This window comes from Guillardia theta, assembly GCF_000315625.1.
Source record: "Guillardia theta CCMP2712 unplaced genomic scaffold GUITHscaffold_2, whole genome shotgun sequence".
Lineage (NCBI taxonomy): Eukaryota > Cryptophyceae > Pyrenomonadales > Geminigeraceae > Guillardia > Guillardia theta.
In genome coordinates, this window is record NW_005434672.1 from 869,143 (window position 1) to 881,940 (window position 12,798).

Genomic DNA, 12,798 nt, shown 5'->3' on the forward strand with positions numbered 1-12,798 from the left:
GCTCCGACTCAAACTCGGAGCCTCCGTCAGTGACGGTGACCTACCGTACGGTCAACTCAGTCCGACCCACCCTGCACCACGGCAAGCCGCTCACAACCGTTGAACCGCACCTGCTGATCGCCGATCGGATGCATCTCTGTCATGCGATCGAGCAAAGCGCACGGTCTTCCCCCTGCCTCTACAAGGGGCGAAGGAGCTGAAGGGCAAATCCGATCTATGCACTCCCGGAGGAGCTCCCAGACACCCGCTGCGGGGCGAAGCCGTTCGCCTGCAGCCATCGCATTGCTGACGCCTGCAAGAGTATCAAGAGGATGAGCCACAGAGGTAGAACACCTGGAGATGCTGCTCCGCATGCTCATAGCAAGCTCGGCCCTCCCTGTCTTTGGCCAGCAAACAGCCCTCCTGCCTCTCCCCCATCCACTCCAGCGCTCCCGTTTGCCCGTTAGCAGCGGAGAAGTGAGCTGGAAGACATCCCATGTTATCGGTCCAGCCCAGACACTGCCTGTCTTTCTCGTAGAACAACTCTAACAAATGACGATTCCCAGCGCCGGCGGCCATATGCACCGCAGTGCGCCCATGGTTGTCCGGGATAGCGAGCAGCGAGGGATCCGCCTCCAACAGGAAGCACACTGCTCCAGATTTCTCGCTGCCATTCATGACGGCCAGGTGGAGCAGGGAGTCTCCATGGTGGTTCTTTGTGTGCGCACCATCAGGGTAAAGAGCGAGCAGTTGGTCGAGGGCGGCGGACTGACCGTGCATGGCAGCATAATGGAATGGAGTATTTCCAAGCCCGTCTGTATCATGCGAGATGTCGCGACGATGAGCAATCATCGCCAAGATCGCAGCATGTCCCCTCATAGCCGCAAGATGTGAAGGCTTCTGCCCGCTCTTGTTGCTCACCGCAAACAAAGCCTCGTCCATTTCCAACAGGCTCTGAGTTGCCGCCCGCTTGTCCGTCATGGCAGCAACGTGCGCTGCCGTCATGCCCATGAGAGGATCCGATTGTCTGACTGTTTCCTCGTCTACCCTCCTCCTGCTCTCCCCCCCCTCCTCCAGCCACGCAACAACCTCCCTGATTGACGGTGGCGCCATGGTGAAGGTACCGAGCCTGCCTCAGATGCTGCGTCGCCACGGAGTCAAAATGCAGCATGTGTAGGTGCAAGGGAAAGGGAAGGGAGGTGGAGAAGACAAGGTGATGAGGGAGAGGATTGTGAGACAAGCTGGCAGTGAGAAGAAGTTGAAACACGAGAGAGAGAGACAGAGGTACCAGGAGCATTGCGAGAGGGTGGGGAGCAGGAGAAATGCGGCAAGGAAAGGAGGCGGGAATTTGCAGTTTGTGGGACTGTAGGGAGAGGATTGAGAGGATAGGAAGAAGAGCGACTGAAAGAAAAGCTATGAACGAGATGTTTGACGAAGAGAGGAGGAAGCAGCAAGGGCAGGGGGGTTCTTTGACTTGAAATGACGGGGGTTCTGAAGAGAGGGAGAGGGAGAGGGAAAGCTGCCTTGCGATGGAACAGTGCTGTGTGCTGCAGCAGTCTGTGCCCTCCTCCTGCTGGTAGGAGATTTGCTCAGCCTTCCCGATGAATCTCGTCCGAGCTTGGTGCTTCTCGTCTCTGTCATGCTGCGAGCAAGGAAGCTGTCTGTAGATAGTGTTCGGCTACAGTTTGAGATTCCTGTGCCGCCTGTCCACACCTGACCATGTTTCCTCTCCCTCGACTTTCAGGAGCATGTCGATGCAAGGGGATGGCGGATTCGAGCCAGAGAGCATGGCGTTGGAGCTGCAAGACTCGTTGTCCACAGAGAATTCAGAGGACGATGGCAGTTCGTCCAACAGAGCATACGTTCCTTGTGGTGTGGGAGCTACAGTAAAGGTGCTTGCATGTGGTAAGATCCGAGGAGAGTGACTTGGAGCAGAGGATGGAAGATGGCCTGTTGAAGGTGCTGGGTGTCGTGAATGGCAGCGAGCTTCGAGTTGGAGATGTTCTTGTCCGCATCAATGGGCAGCCTGTGAAAGGACGGTCTACGGAGGAGGCAACCAGCATGTATGGTGGACAGGCGCCTAACGTTATGCTGTAGGTTGCTTCATCGTTGCAAGGGCGTGCAGGATCCAAGGTGGAGGTTCACGTGCTCCGTGAAGGCTCGGACGAGCCGCAAAAAGTCAACCTTGTCCGCCATTTCAAGGTTCTCGGAGTGTCCAATCGGAGGAGGTAGAACTTGACCGTGCTTGTGGCTTGCAGGCGAAGAGAGCGCAGCATCGAATGATCCCCAAGTCCGCGAGCGTGCGAGCAGGTCAAGGCAGCAGCTCTCTGAGAAAGAATGCGTCCTCCTCGCCGACGAATGTTCAACATCAGCAATCTCCAATTATGTCAAGTCAACGCCAGGGACAAACCTTGACGCGCCCAACAGCGACCTCCAATGGTGATGGTATAGATCTCAAATGTCGCGACTGATTTTTACCTCAAAGATGTTAACGAGGATGCACGAAAAGAACTTGCTGATCCTGCTTCCTGGTGGAAGGAACCACAAGGAAATGAACTTCAGGTAAACACAACGCGGGTAGAGCAATCAATCTCGCAAGCTTCCTTCGATCCGGAGGCTGGAGGAGGGGAGATATCAGGGGAGCCCGAACGGTCGATATCGCAAGCTTCCTTCGATCCGGAGGCTGGAGGAGGGGAGATATCAGGGGAGCTCGAACGGTCTATATCACAAGCTTCCTTCGATCCGGAGGCTGGAGGAGGGGAGATATCAGGGGAGCTCGAACGGTCTATATCACAAGCTTCCTTCGATCCGGAGGCTGGAGGAGGGGAGATATCAGGGGAGCTCGAACGGTCTATATCACAAGCTTCCTTCGATCCGGAGGCTGGAGGAGGGGAGATATCAGGAGAGCTCGAACGGTCTGTATCACAAGCTTCCTTCGATCCGGAGGCTGGAGGAGGGGAGATATCAGGAGAGCTCGAACGGTCTATATCGCAAGCTTCCTTCGATCCTGAATCGATACCAGGAAGCTTGACCGAGAAGTCGCGCAATACGCAGAAGTCTTTCGATCCAGAGGAGCTTCACTTTGATGATAAGTCCATTATGTCTGCCGATCGCTCGTTCGACCCAGAAAACATTCTCTACTCTGCCTCTGGCCGAATAGAAGGGTACCGCGCATCGGAGTCTAGAAAGCGCCAGGTCCTACCCAACAGAATATCCTTCGCTTCTTCGAAGTCCTACGATCCTGAAGTTGACTTTGGCTCGCAAGACTCCAAGAATGCTTCCTTTGACCCTGAAAGATTTTCGTTTGCGTCTGAAAATTCCTTCGACCCTGAGAGAAGCACGTGGGATGCTGAACGTGTTCAGGCGCTGTCGTCCCAGATCTCGTTGGATCCAGAGGTCGACGTGGAGCAGGACTTGCCAGAGAGAGAATCAGCCCGTGGAGGAGCTGTGCCGCCACCTGTGGAAGAGAGGAGAGACGGGGCTACGGACGCCAGATCGAGAGATATGCTGGCTGGAAACCGAGCGGAAGGCAGGAGTGGTCAAGACATTTCACACTTGTCTGCTCTCTTGCGATCTGCGTTGGAGGGGATGTCGAAGAGCGAGGATCCCTTTGACGACAAAGTTGGACAGGAGGGAGGAGTGGAGGAATGCAAGAGGGAAGCGTCCCGGCAGTCAGTTGCGAGTTTCGACCCTGAGCTTCAGGGTGACAGGAGCAAGATCTGTTCGACAGTGTTGAGCTTCGACCCGGAGCGAGAGCTGTCCTTGCTATGTGATAGAAGGAGCCCGATGTCGCAATCAGACGGCGATGTTGGTGGCCTCAAGGAAGTCGGTGGGTCTAACTTACTGCAGGATAGACAGGCAATTTCTTTCAATCCTTCTGCTGCAGTCTGCGTGAAGGTGGGGCAGGAGAGCGGAAGATTCATCGTGAAGAGCTGCTGGGGGGATGCTCAGGACATGTTGGACATCGGAGACGAGCTGGTCAAGGTTGACGGCTTCCTCCTCTTGGGCAAGACGCTGGAGCAGGTGGAGGTTCTCCTCCAGGGTGAGGGAGGGACAAGGGTGGAAGTGGAACTGCAAAGCTGCATGGGCCACCAGAAGAGGGTCTGGCTACAACGGAGTGATCAGGTCATTGCGGAGGTGAGCAGACAGTTCAGTGTGCCGACGATCGGTTCGCCGCCAAGTGGGGTGTATGGGAGGATCGACCCATCAGTTGTGATTCAGCAACTGGAAGTCAAGTACAAGTCAGCGCTTCTGGACGCGATACAGCAGCGGAGTCTGACCAAGCAGCTGGAAGAGCGAGTGCTCGAGCTGGAGGGGAAACTGATGGAGGCCGAGCGAAAGAGGTAGATGAGGAGGGAAGGAAGGGGAGGCGGGTCGCGGGTCGGGCAGGCAAGAGAGGAGGAAGGATAAGATTGGAGAGGGGGTTGGAAAGATTGTCAGGGTCTGATTTCGTCAATTTCCAGAGATTCGACAGGAGGCACCTCGGCAGGTTGGATGGAGGAGATGGAAGTGAAATGCGCGAGTCTTGAACGGCAACTGGAGAAGTTGCAGAGGGTGAGCCAAGAGACCGAAAGTCAGCTTGTCCAAGAAAAGAAGAGGGTGGAAAGAGTAGAGGAGGAGAAGAATGCTCTTTCAAAGTCACTGAGAGAGTTGCAAACAAACATGAACAAACTGAAAGAGGAGAAGACCGTGTTGCATGAAGAGATCAAGGTACTGAGGAGCCAGCAGGGCGACAGAGTTCAGAAGCAGCAGGTCGAACAACTGCTGTCAGAGAAGAAGCTTCTCCTGGACGAAGTGACGAAACTTGAGAGCGAGGGTCATCAGAAGGAGACGAAGATAGTGAACTTGCAACAGCAGCTACTTTCAGCGCGGAAAGGCAGGGAGGAGGACAGGACGGTTGAAGCCAAGAGAAAATTCTCGCAGGATCTGTTTTCTCTCCTGCAGCGATGTCAGGCTAATCTTGAGCACTTCAAGGAAATCCTTGAAGATACAGCATGCGGCGTTGACTACGAGGTGCTAAACCTCCTCATCTTCCTCTTGGAAAAGCAGTTGAAAAGAGGAGAGGAGATAGGGAGAAGGGAAGGGAAGAGGGATCAGAAGCCTCGCGCTCACCGGCTCGCTGCCAAATCAGAAGTCTCTTTGGATCCATCCATGTGGATCCGAGATGAGGAGGACGAGGACGAGGACGAGGACGAGGCAGAAGGAGAAGGAGACATTGGCATCAGCCTAAGGAAGCTCGAGACAGGAGAGTTCGAGTTGCTCGGCATGCAGCATGGTTCGTCTGCTCATCGCTCGGGGGTGCTGGAGGTTGGGGACGTCCTCCTCAAGATCGACGAGCATAGCGTGACTGGCCTGTCACATGCTCAAGTCTGCTCCTACATCGCAGGCGAGGAGGGGACTTTCGTCCAGCTCGAGCTGCGGAGAGGGGACAGGATCCTCGTCGTGGAGGTCCGAAGAGAGCTCATGACTCATCGCCGTCCCCCTCCAAGTGCGCAGGCTAGCGGCGAGTTCGACCCCTCAGTGTACGCGGGATCATACGAGGAGGAAGGAGAGGAGTACGAGGAGGAGGAATGCGGGATCGGACTTTCGGTTGGCAGGGACGAGGAGGGGATGTATCGGGTCACAGAGGTTGTTCTGGGAGGCCCCGCGGATGCAACTGGCAGGGTGATGGTGGGAGACGTGCTGCTTGCTGTAGATGGAAAGACAGCGGACGAGACGAGCCCGCAGGTGAGCAGTGTTGGAGGAGAGAGAGTGGAAGGAGCAGGAGCAGCATTGGAGAACAGGAAGGAGCGAGAAGGAGAGTGGGGAGAAGAGCGGAAGTGTAGTGGAAGCCGAAAATGGTTCTGGATGAATGGCTGGGAGAATGAGGGAGATGGAGTGGGAAGGAGGAAGAGGAGGAATGAGCTGGTGGCGGAGAACGGCTGACACGATGTGCAGGAGATTGTGTCCCTCCTTAGGGGACCTCCGCGATCGCAGTTGGAGCTGAAGATGATGAGAGGTGGGGGCAGACGAGGAGGGGGGGAAAAGTTCGTGGTCCTTGTAGAGCGGCAGCCTGCTGACGCGCGGGTGTGGCGAGCACTCTCCGAATTCTCTATTTTGCATCCTGAAGAATTTGACGAGAGGTAAAGGAGGAGCGAGGGTTTTCAAAAGCGTTAGATGACAGTCTCCAGCAGGGGCTTGCAGGAGGAGGAGGAGGAGAAAGAGGAAGAGGAGAGGAGGGGGGGGAGGAGGAGAGGGGGAGCGAAGGAAGAAACAAGGTCGAAGAACACTGTGGAAGAGCTGAAGCAGAGCTTGATGAAACGGAACGAGCAGATCACGGTCTCTCCCGCCTCGTCACGCTCCATGGGCCTGACTTTATCATCAGACGCTACAGGCTCGGATGGAGGAGGCAGAGAGAGCGAAGGAGGGGCTGCTCGGACATATCAATCAGCTTCTGGCTCGGGCCCAGCAGGAATCGAGCAAGAGCGAGCAGCAGGCCCCAGAGCGAGGAACGGCAGGTCAAGGTCACACCGTGCCTTTCCCCCCTCCAACCCATCCCTCTTCCTCACTTCGTCTTTCCCCTCCTCTCCAACCTTTCCGTCCTGATTCTCTTGGTTCCCTCCCTACCTCCCTCCCTCCCTCTCCTCCCTGCTCCTTACATGCAAGCGTAGAACCTTCTGGGATCCAACACGATATGGGAGATCGTTTCAGCATCGGCGTGAAATTTCAGCTTGAAGCCAGCGGTTTCTACAAGGTCGTTCAAGTCTCCAAGCAGATGACGTCAGCAAGAGGAGGGAAGGTAACGGATTTCCCTGCACCCTTCCTGGAGCGCTCTGCGTTTTACTCCTCACACTTCTCCGTGCTCTCCTTACGTTCCTCTTACATCTTCTTCTCTCCGTTTCTTTTTGCTTTCTCCTGAATGTCTTGCTTGGATGTTCCGACCGAACTTGCGATCTGTCTCCCTCCTTCCACTGGCTTCCTCCGCTCTGTTCCTCCTATCCTCTATCTCCTCCCAAACATTTTCGTCACCGACTTTCCCTCTGCGCTGCTCGTGTATTATGAATTCAACTTCCCTCTCCCTGCTCGCTTGCTTTACTCTCACTCTCCCTCCTTCACTCACTCACTCACTTGCCTCTGCAGGCACAGGTGGGCGACACGCTGCTCATGGTAGAGGGGGTAATGCTGCTCCCTGCTCTTCCCTTCCTGGCTCATCCTCTTCCTCAGAGATCTGTCCTCAGCTTCACCCCCGATCAACTCTTCGATGCTCTTTGCGGACCCCCAAGCAGCTGGCTGGTGCTCGGCCTGCGGGTAAACTTTGTTCGTCCTGCTCCTCCCAGATTTCTTCCGATGTCCCCGCATCAAACTGCCACAAACGCCTCTGCTCCGCCACCACCATACCTCCTGCTTCTCTTCCAAGTCTCGTCCTCCGCTTGCTACTCTCTTCCCCATGTCTGCCTCGCACAAATCCTGTCAAGTTCTCATAATTCTGTTGTTCTCCTCTTTTCTCTTTCCTGCTTCTGGTTTTCTTGCTTTCCTCATGTTCTGCCATACCTCCACTCCTCCTGACGTCGCGACAGCGCATCGATTCCAACGGCCTCCTGGTTGTCATTCATGTGACCCTCCAGCGAACCGAGAAGATCTCGAGACAGACGGAGGTTTTGGAAGCAAACGAGGAACGAACGTGAGTGTGGGGTCGGAGGGAGAGCGAAAGTCGAAGGGAAAGGGAGGAGGAGCTGGAGCAGGACCCGGGCAAGAAATGTGAGGAGCAGCAGGAGATGGAGATGGAGATGGAGATTGAGGAGGTTGTGAATTTTCAGACTAACATCGATCAGCACCAGCAGCACAGTGAAGCTACACACGGACCAACAGCCCTGTGGTGTTGGCATCACTTTCAGTCGCAGTAAGGTAAGGCAATTGTAGCGTATGCTCGGACCCTGACTCCTCCTCCTCCTCCTCCTCCTCCTCCTCCTCCTCCTCCTCCTCCTCCTCCTCTCGTCCTCCTCCTTCCCCATATCCTTGCTCCTATACGACAGAATGGATACTTCGTTGTGAAGGCCCTTGCTCCTGGTGGCCCAGCAGCAAGCAGCAAGCAGGTAGGATGAAGATGAGAGCGAGAGATGGTGGAAGACGAAGAAACAAGGGGAGGGAGAGGACCAGGACTGACTGCACGTTTGCAGGTCAATGCAGGGGATATGCTGATCTCCGTGGACGGCAAAAAGATTCGAGGGATCCGCTTCGACCAACTGACTTCGCTCATGCTGGGAGAGGAGGTTGGGAGAGGAGTGGTGGTGCTGGAGGAGGGTGAGGAGGGGGAGGAGCGGGGGAGAGGAGTGATGGTGCTGGTTGAGGAGGAGGATGGGGGGAGGAGGAGGAGGGGGAGGAGGAGGGGGAAGAGTCGCTGATTCATTCTCAGAACTCGTTGGTCGAGCTTGGCCTGCTAGGAAACGATCATGAGATGATCAAAGTGGCGCTGAAGCGAGGCAGAGTCGGGCCTGTGGGCAGAGCAGCTGACAAGGTAGAGGAGAGGAGGGAGAAGGTAGAGAGAAGGAGAAGAACGAGAGAAGAGGTGGAGAACAAGAGCGAGGGACGAGAAAGGAAGGGTCTGGGTGTTTGGGGGCTGGAGGAGGCGGGAGATTTGCCGTGATGGGAGTCGACAGCGGGCCCGAAGCGCAAACTCGTCCCGGAGCCGGCCAGCACATCATGAGGTTCCACTGCAGCCGCTACTAGAGGAGGTGAGCCTGACCTGCCTCCCTCTCCGCTGATTGTTATCTATGCGACAGTCGCTGGAAGATACGATGTCTCGCAGGTGAAAGTAGGAGGAGCTGGAGGAAGGACGAGGAAGATGGCTGCTAACATGGCGCAGCTCGGTGAAGGAGAAGGTGTCGTCCCCCAAGCAAGAGCAACAGAGTCCTGCTGGTGACTCGCGGCTCTACGGGACGGGGATCGTCTTTCACAAGGACACGCAGGTAAGGAGTGCTTGACGGGGATCGAGGAGAGGAGGGGGGGGCGGGGGGGGCTGAGGAGGGAGGAGAGAAGGTGATAAGTGCTCAGGGATACTTCAACGTCAAGTCAGTCGTATCTCCTTTCAACCACAGCTCTGCTGGTGTGGAACCTGGAGACATGTTGATGTCGGTCAATGGGAAGACAGTTCATGGGATCAGGCAAGCAGGTAAGGGTAGAGGCGATCAAGGAGGCGTCTTTTCAGACTGCTGCCGTTGCTCCATGTGCTGCTGCGTTCCCCAGGGGTGTTGGGTGTACAACGACGCTCCATGTGACATAACATGATGCTGAACAACTTTCATGGCAGAGCTTGCGAGGCTCATTCTCGGACCATACAACTCGGTTGTAAACCTGGGATTTCGAAGACAGGACAGATCGCACTTTATTGCAACAATCCACAGACTAATTTCAGCACAAAAGATTTGAGAAAACATAGGTTGCTTTTTCATCAATGTTCACGCTCACAAAAGATTGATTTTTGAACTATTTTTTATTGAAATACACACAAGCGTCAAAATTATTTCTTCTTAGCACCACCATCATCGCGAGCAACTGTTGCAATAACCTTGCCAAGCATCATAACAGTGTTTCCGTCGAGGAAGGCAATGCGGCTCAAGCCCTCGCAGTTCTTGAAGGTGTCGCACACAAGGGGAGTCATGGGTTCGAACTGAGCCTGGGCAACCTCGTTGGCCTTGAGATGAGGGGGGTTCTCGAGCTTCTGTCCTCCGGTCTCCTTACCCATTTTCCAGTCGATGACGGTCATACGGCAAGCAGCACGTCCGCATCGCACGAAGCCAATTGGTGAGTATCCTGTCTTAAGCTCTCCGGGGATGTTGTCCAAGGTCTGGATCTGTGCAGTGAAGGACTTGGTTCCCTTGAGGGTACCATCCTTCTTGTACACCATGACGTCGCCAGAGCGGGGCATGTTGTTCTTGTCAAGACCCTTGATGTTCATGCCGACGTTGTCACCAGGCTTGGCGGCGTCAACACGCTTGTGGTGCATCTCAACAGTGAAGATCTTGCCTTCGCAAGGGGTACCAGGAGTGTGGGTGGGCATGAAGATGACATCCTCTCCGGGGTTGACGATTCCCTGCTCAACACGTCCAGCCAAAACGTCACCAACACCCTTGATCTTGTAGATGCCGGAGATGGGGCAGCGCATGGGGGCATCGACGTTACGCTTGGGGGGGCGGGCAAAGTCGTTGAGAGCATGGAGGAGGGTCTCGATCTTCATCTTGTCGGTGGAGCCATCAGGAACGACCTCGACTCCGGACCACCATCCCATATTGGTGGACTTGGTGAGGAGGTTGTCTCCCATCCATCCGGAGATGGGGATGACGGGGACGGAAGCAGCGACGAACTCCTTCTTCCATCCAACACGGATGAGCATGTTCCTCATCTCATCGCGGATCTCGTTGTAGCGCTCCTCCTTGTATCCAGCAGTGTCGGAGTCCATCTTGTTGATGCCGACGATGAGCTGCTTGATACCGAGAAGGTTGAGGATACGAGCGTGCTGGCGGGTCTGTCCCTGGATCTCTCCAGCCTTGGCATCTCCCTTCTGGATGGCGGTGGTGAAGTTACCGTCAGCGGGAACCATGAGAAGAGCGACGTCAGCCTGAGCGGATCCGGAGATCATGTTCTTGATGAAATCCCTATGGCCCGGGGCATCGATGATGGTGTAGTGCCACTTGTCGGTGAAGAACTCCTTGGTAGTGCATGCGATGGTCACGCCACGCTCACGCTCCTCCTTCTGCCTGTCCATGTAGAAGGCAAAGGCGAAGGAAGACTTGCCGAGGTTGGCAGCCTCTTCCTTGAGCTTCTCGAGCTCACGCTCGGGGATACCTCCAAGCTCGAAGAGGAGACGTCCAGTGGTGGTGGACTTGCCAGAGTCGACATGGCCGCAGATAACGATCGAAAGATGCTCCTTCTCTGCCATGGCGGCGTGCACGGGGATTGGAGTAGGCTGCCAGCGCCGAGGCTAAAAGGACTCGAGGGGCTTTTTTTTTTGGCGCACGTGACGGAGAGGGTGGGGTGGGGTAATATTGTACCCCTCTGGTGAACTATCCTGATTGTTGGGGTAGTTCATGGGAAAGAGGGGGTAGGGTACTGTACCCATTCCTGGGAAAAGCAGGGGGTAGAGCTGCTCGTGGAGCTTGTGGAGAAAGAAAAGCAAGAGGGGGCGGGCCTTGGGTAGGGTAGGGGTACTAAGTGATAGGGTTCAGTGTCGGGGGGTACCATGAAGAAGCAACTACCCATTTCTGGGGGTGGGTGACAGCTTCAATGTGAGCCCCCTTCTTTCTCACAGGGGTGGGTGGTGGTGTTGACGGGGTGAATCTGCTAGAATGATGGGGTGGGAGTTATCGTATTCAAGGGTACCCCTGGTGTAGCCAGGACAAACTTATCATAAAGTACCCGTGTGTAATCACCCCACCTATCTTTCCACAGCTTCAACCAGGGTGTATGTCCTGTACCTTCATTCTTAGGGGTAGGGGTACTGGTGACAAGGACAGGATGTCGGTAGGGGGTGGTGACACATAAACACGGGGGTGACTGTAGAGGTAATGAGGGGTGGTGGTCACACCTCAGATTTTTACGTTGGGCCTGTTGGGACTACTGGGGGGACAAGGGGTGGGCTAATGTACCCCCTCGTATCTAGTTCATTGGGGGGTAGGGTGCTCAGTGTTTGGAAGCGGTGTAGACGTTTTGTAGCACGGAGGAGTTGAGATTGGTAGATTCAGGGGGGTGGGGTGCTACAAAGTGAAGCTGAGAATGGTGGGGTGGGTAGGGTCGAGGGCGATGGAGAGAAGGGGGCCTCAAAGGTACAATTAGATAATCGAAGGTATAGCATCTGTACCCAAGACCCCGACAGGGTCGTGCAGAGATGAAGTGCGATCACAACGACGGGGGTAGGGATGGAGAGTAAGGGGGTGAGTGGGGGTATGGAGGTGGGTTTAAGAGAGTTTGTTGGTGTGATGTCAAAGTGATTGGGGGTGGGGTCAGAGATTGGATGGATTTGATGAGGATCGAGGGGGGTGGGTGTTAGCAATTTTCGTCTTTTTTATACGGGGTGGGTACCCTCCATTACCCGTGCGTGCCTAGTTAAACCCCCCCATTGAGATCTGGTAGGGTGCATTTTGGGCTTTTGATCGGGGTGAATATCTCATTGGTGGGTAGTTGAGCATGACCTGAGGGTGGGGTAGTGAGAACGAGATGGGTCTATCTCACTACGGAGTGGTGGGGGTGGAGGGGGTACTCCTTATTCCTTTACCACCCGTCCACATCCTACACGTGTGCCCCTTGACATACCACCCACCAAAAACATTGGGTTTCAGGGGGTAGGGGTGATGATACTGGTTGTCCGAGGGGGCCGGCGGCACTTCCCGCATGTGGGGTGGGTAGTAAAGTTTTGAACATGATTGGGTATCCGTGGGGAGGGGGTCCCAAGACGTGTTATTCCACGGGGTACTTCCCTTATATCAGGCTGGGGTGGTATGAAGGTCCAAGAACTCCATGGCAAGGTGGGGTAGTCAACGATGACGTCAGGGGATCATAGTGGGGATGTGGGACACAGGCACATTTTGAATTGTCCAAAAATTTGGGCAATCATCAATTTCCAATCAACAAATTTTTGGAGTAATCATTTTCCAATCAACGAAAGTTTGCAGTAATCATTTTCCATTCAACTTTTTGAAACAATAATCATTTTCCAATCAAAACTCCCCGTTTCGTACCGTTACACGTATCAGAAACGGTCGTAACCGTATACTTTTGCAATCATTTTCCAATCAAAATCAACTTTCAAACTTTCAACTCTCCATTTTGGAACTTTACCCCACCCCT

At 54.8% G+C, this 12,798-nt stretch overlaps 2 protein-coding genes across 2 annotated transcripts; one reads left to right on the forward strand and one right to left on the reverse strand.

The window, feature by feature from the left end:
- Positions 1 to 1,727: 1,727 nt before the first annotated feature.
- On the forward strand, positions 1,728 to 9,233 carry GUITHDRAFT_99612 (hypothetical protein; the record flags this gene model as incomplete). The annotated part of the gene is made up of 22 exons (XM_005841889.1): positions 1,728 to 1,871; positions 1,915 to 2,047; positions 2,105 to 2,181; positions 2,238 to 2,418; positions 2,465 to 4,322; positions 4,443 to 5,706; positions 5,917 to 5,977; positions 6,023 to 6,101; positions 6,153 to 6,297; positions 6,344 to 6,482; positions 6,630 to 6,757; positions 7,099 to 7,134; positions 7,183 to 7,266; positions 7,536 to 7,639; positions 7,776 to 7,863; positions 7,992 to 8,051; positions 8,136 to 8,228; positions 8,372 to 8,473; positions 8,739 to 8,764; positions 8,822 to 8,924; positions 9,010 to 9,127; positions 9,202 to 9,233. 22 exons carry the CDS (start codon positions 1,728 to 1,730, stop codon positions 9,231 to 9,233), a joined length of 5,055 nt encoding a protein of 1,684 aa, XP_005841946.1.
- Positions 9,234 to 9,429: 196 nt separating this feature from the next.
- Positions 9,430 to 10,904, reverse strand: hEFL-1 (translation elongation factor 1 like-protein). Its single transcript, XM_005841890.1, has one exon. The coding sequence runs from the start codon at positions 10,892 to 10,894 to the stop codon at positions 9,476 to 9,478; it is 1,419 nt and encodes a 472-aa protein (XP_005841947.1). The 5' UTR covers positions 10,895 to 10,904; the 3' UTR covers positions 9,430 to 9,475.
- Positions 10,905 to 12,798: the final 1,894 nt, after the last annotated feature.

What these genes read in the sequence shown, in the direction of transcription:
- hEFL-1 (XM_005841890.1), bottom strand. Translation starts at nt 10,894, where the DNA reads ATGGCAGAGAAGGAGCATCTTTCGATCGTTATCTGCGGCCATGTCGAC.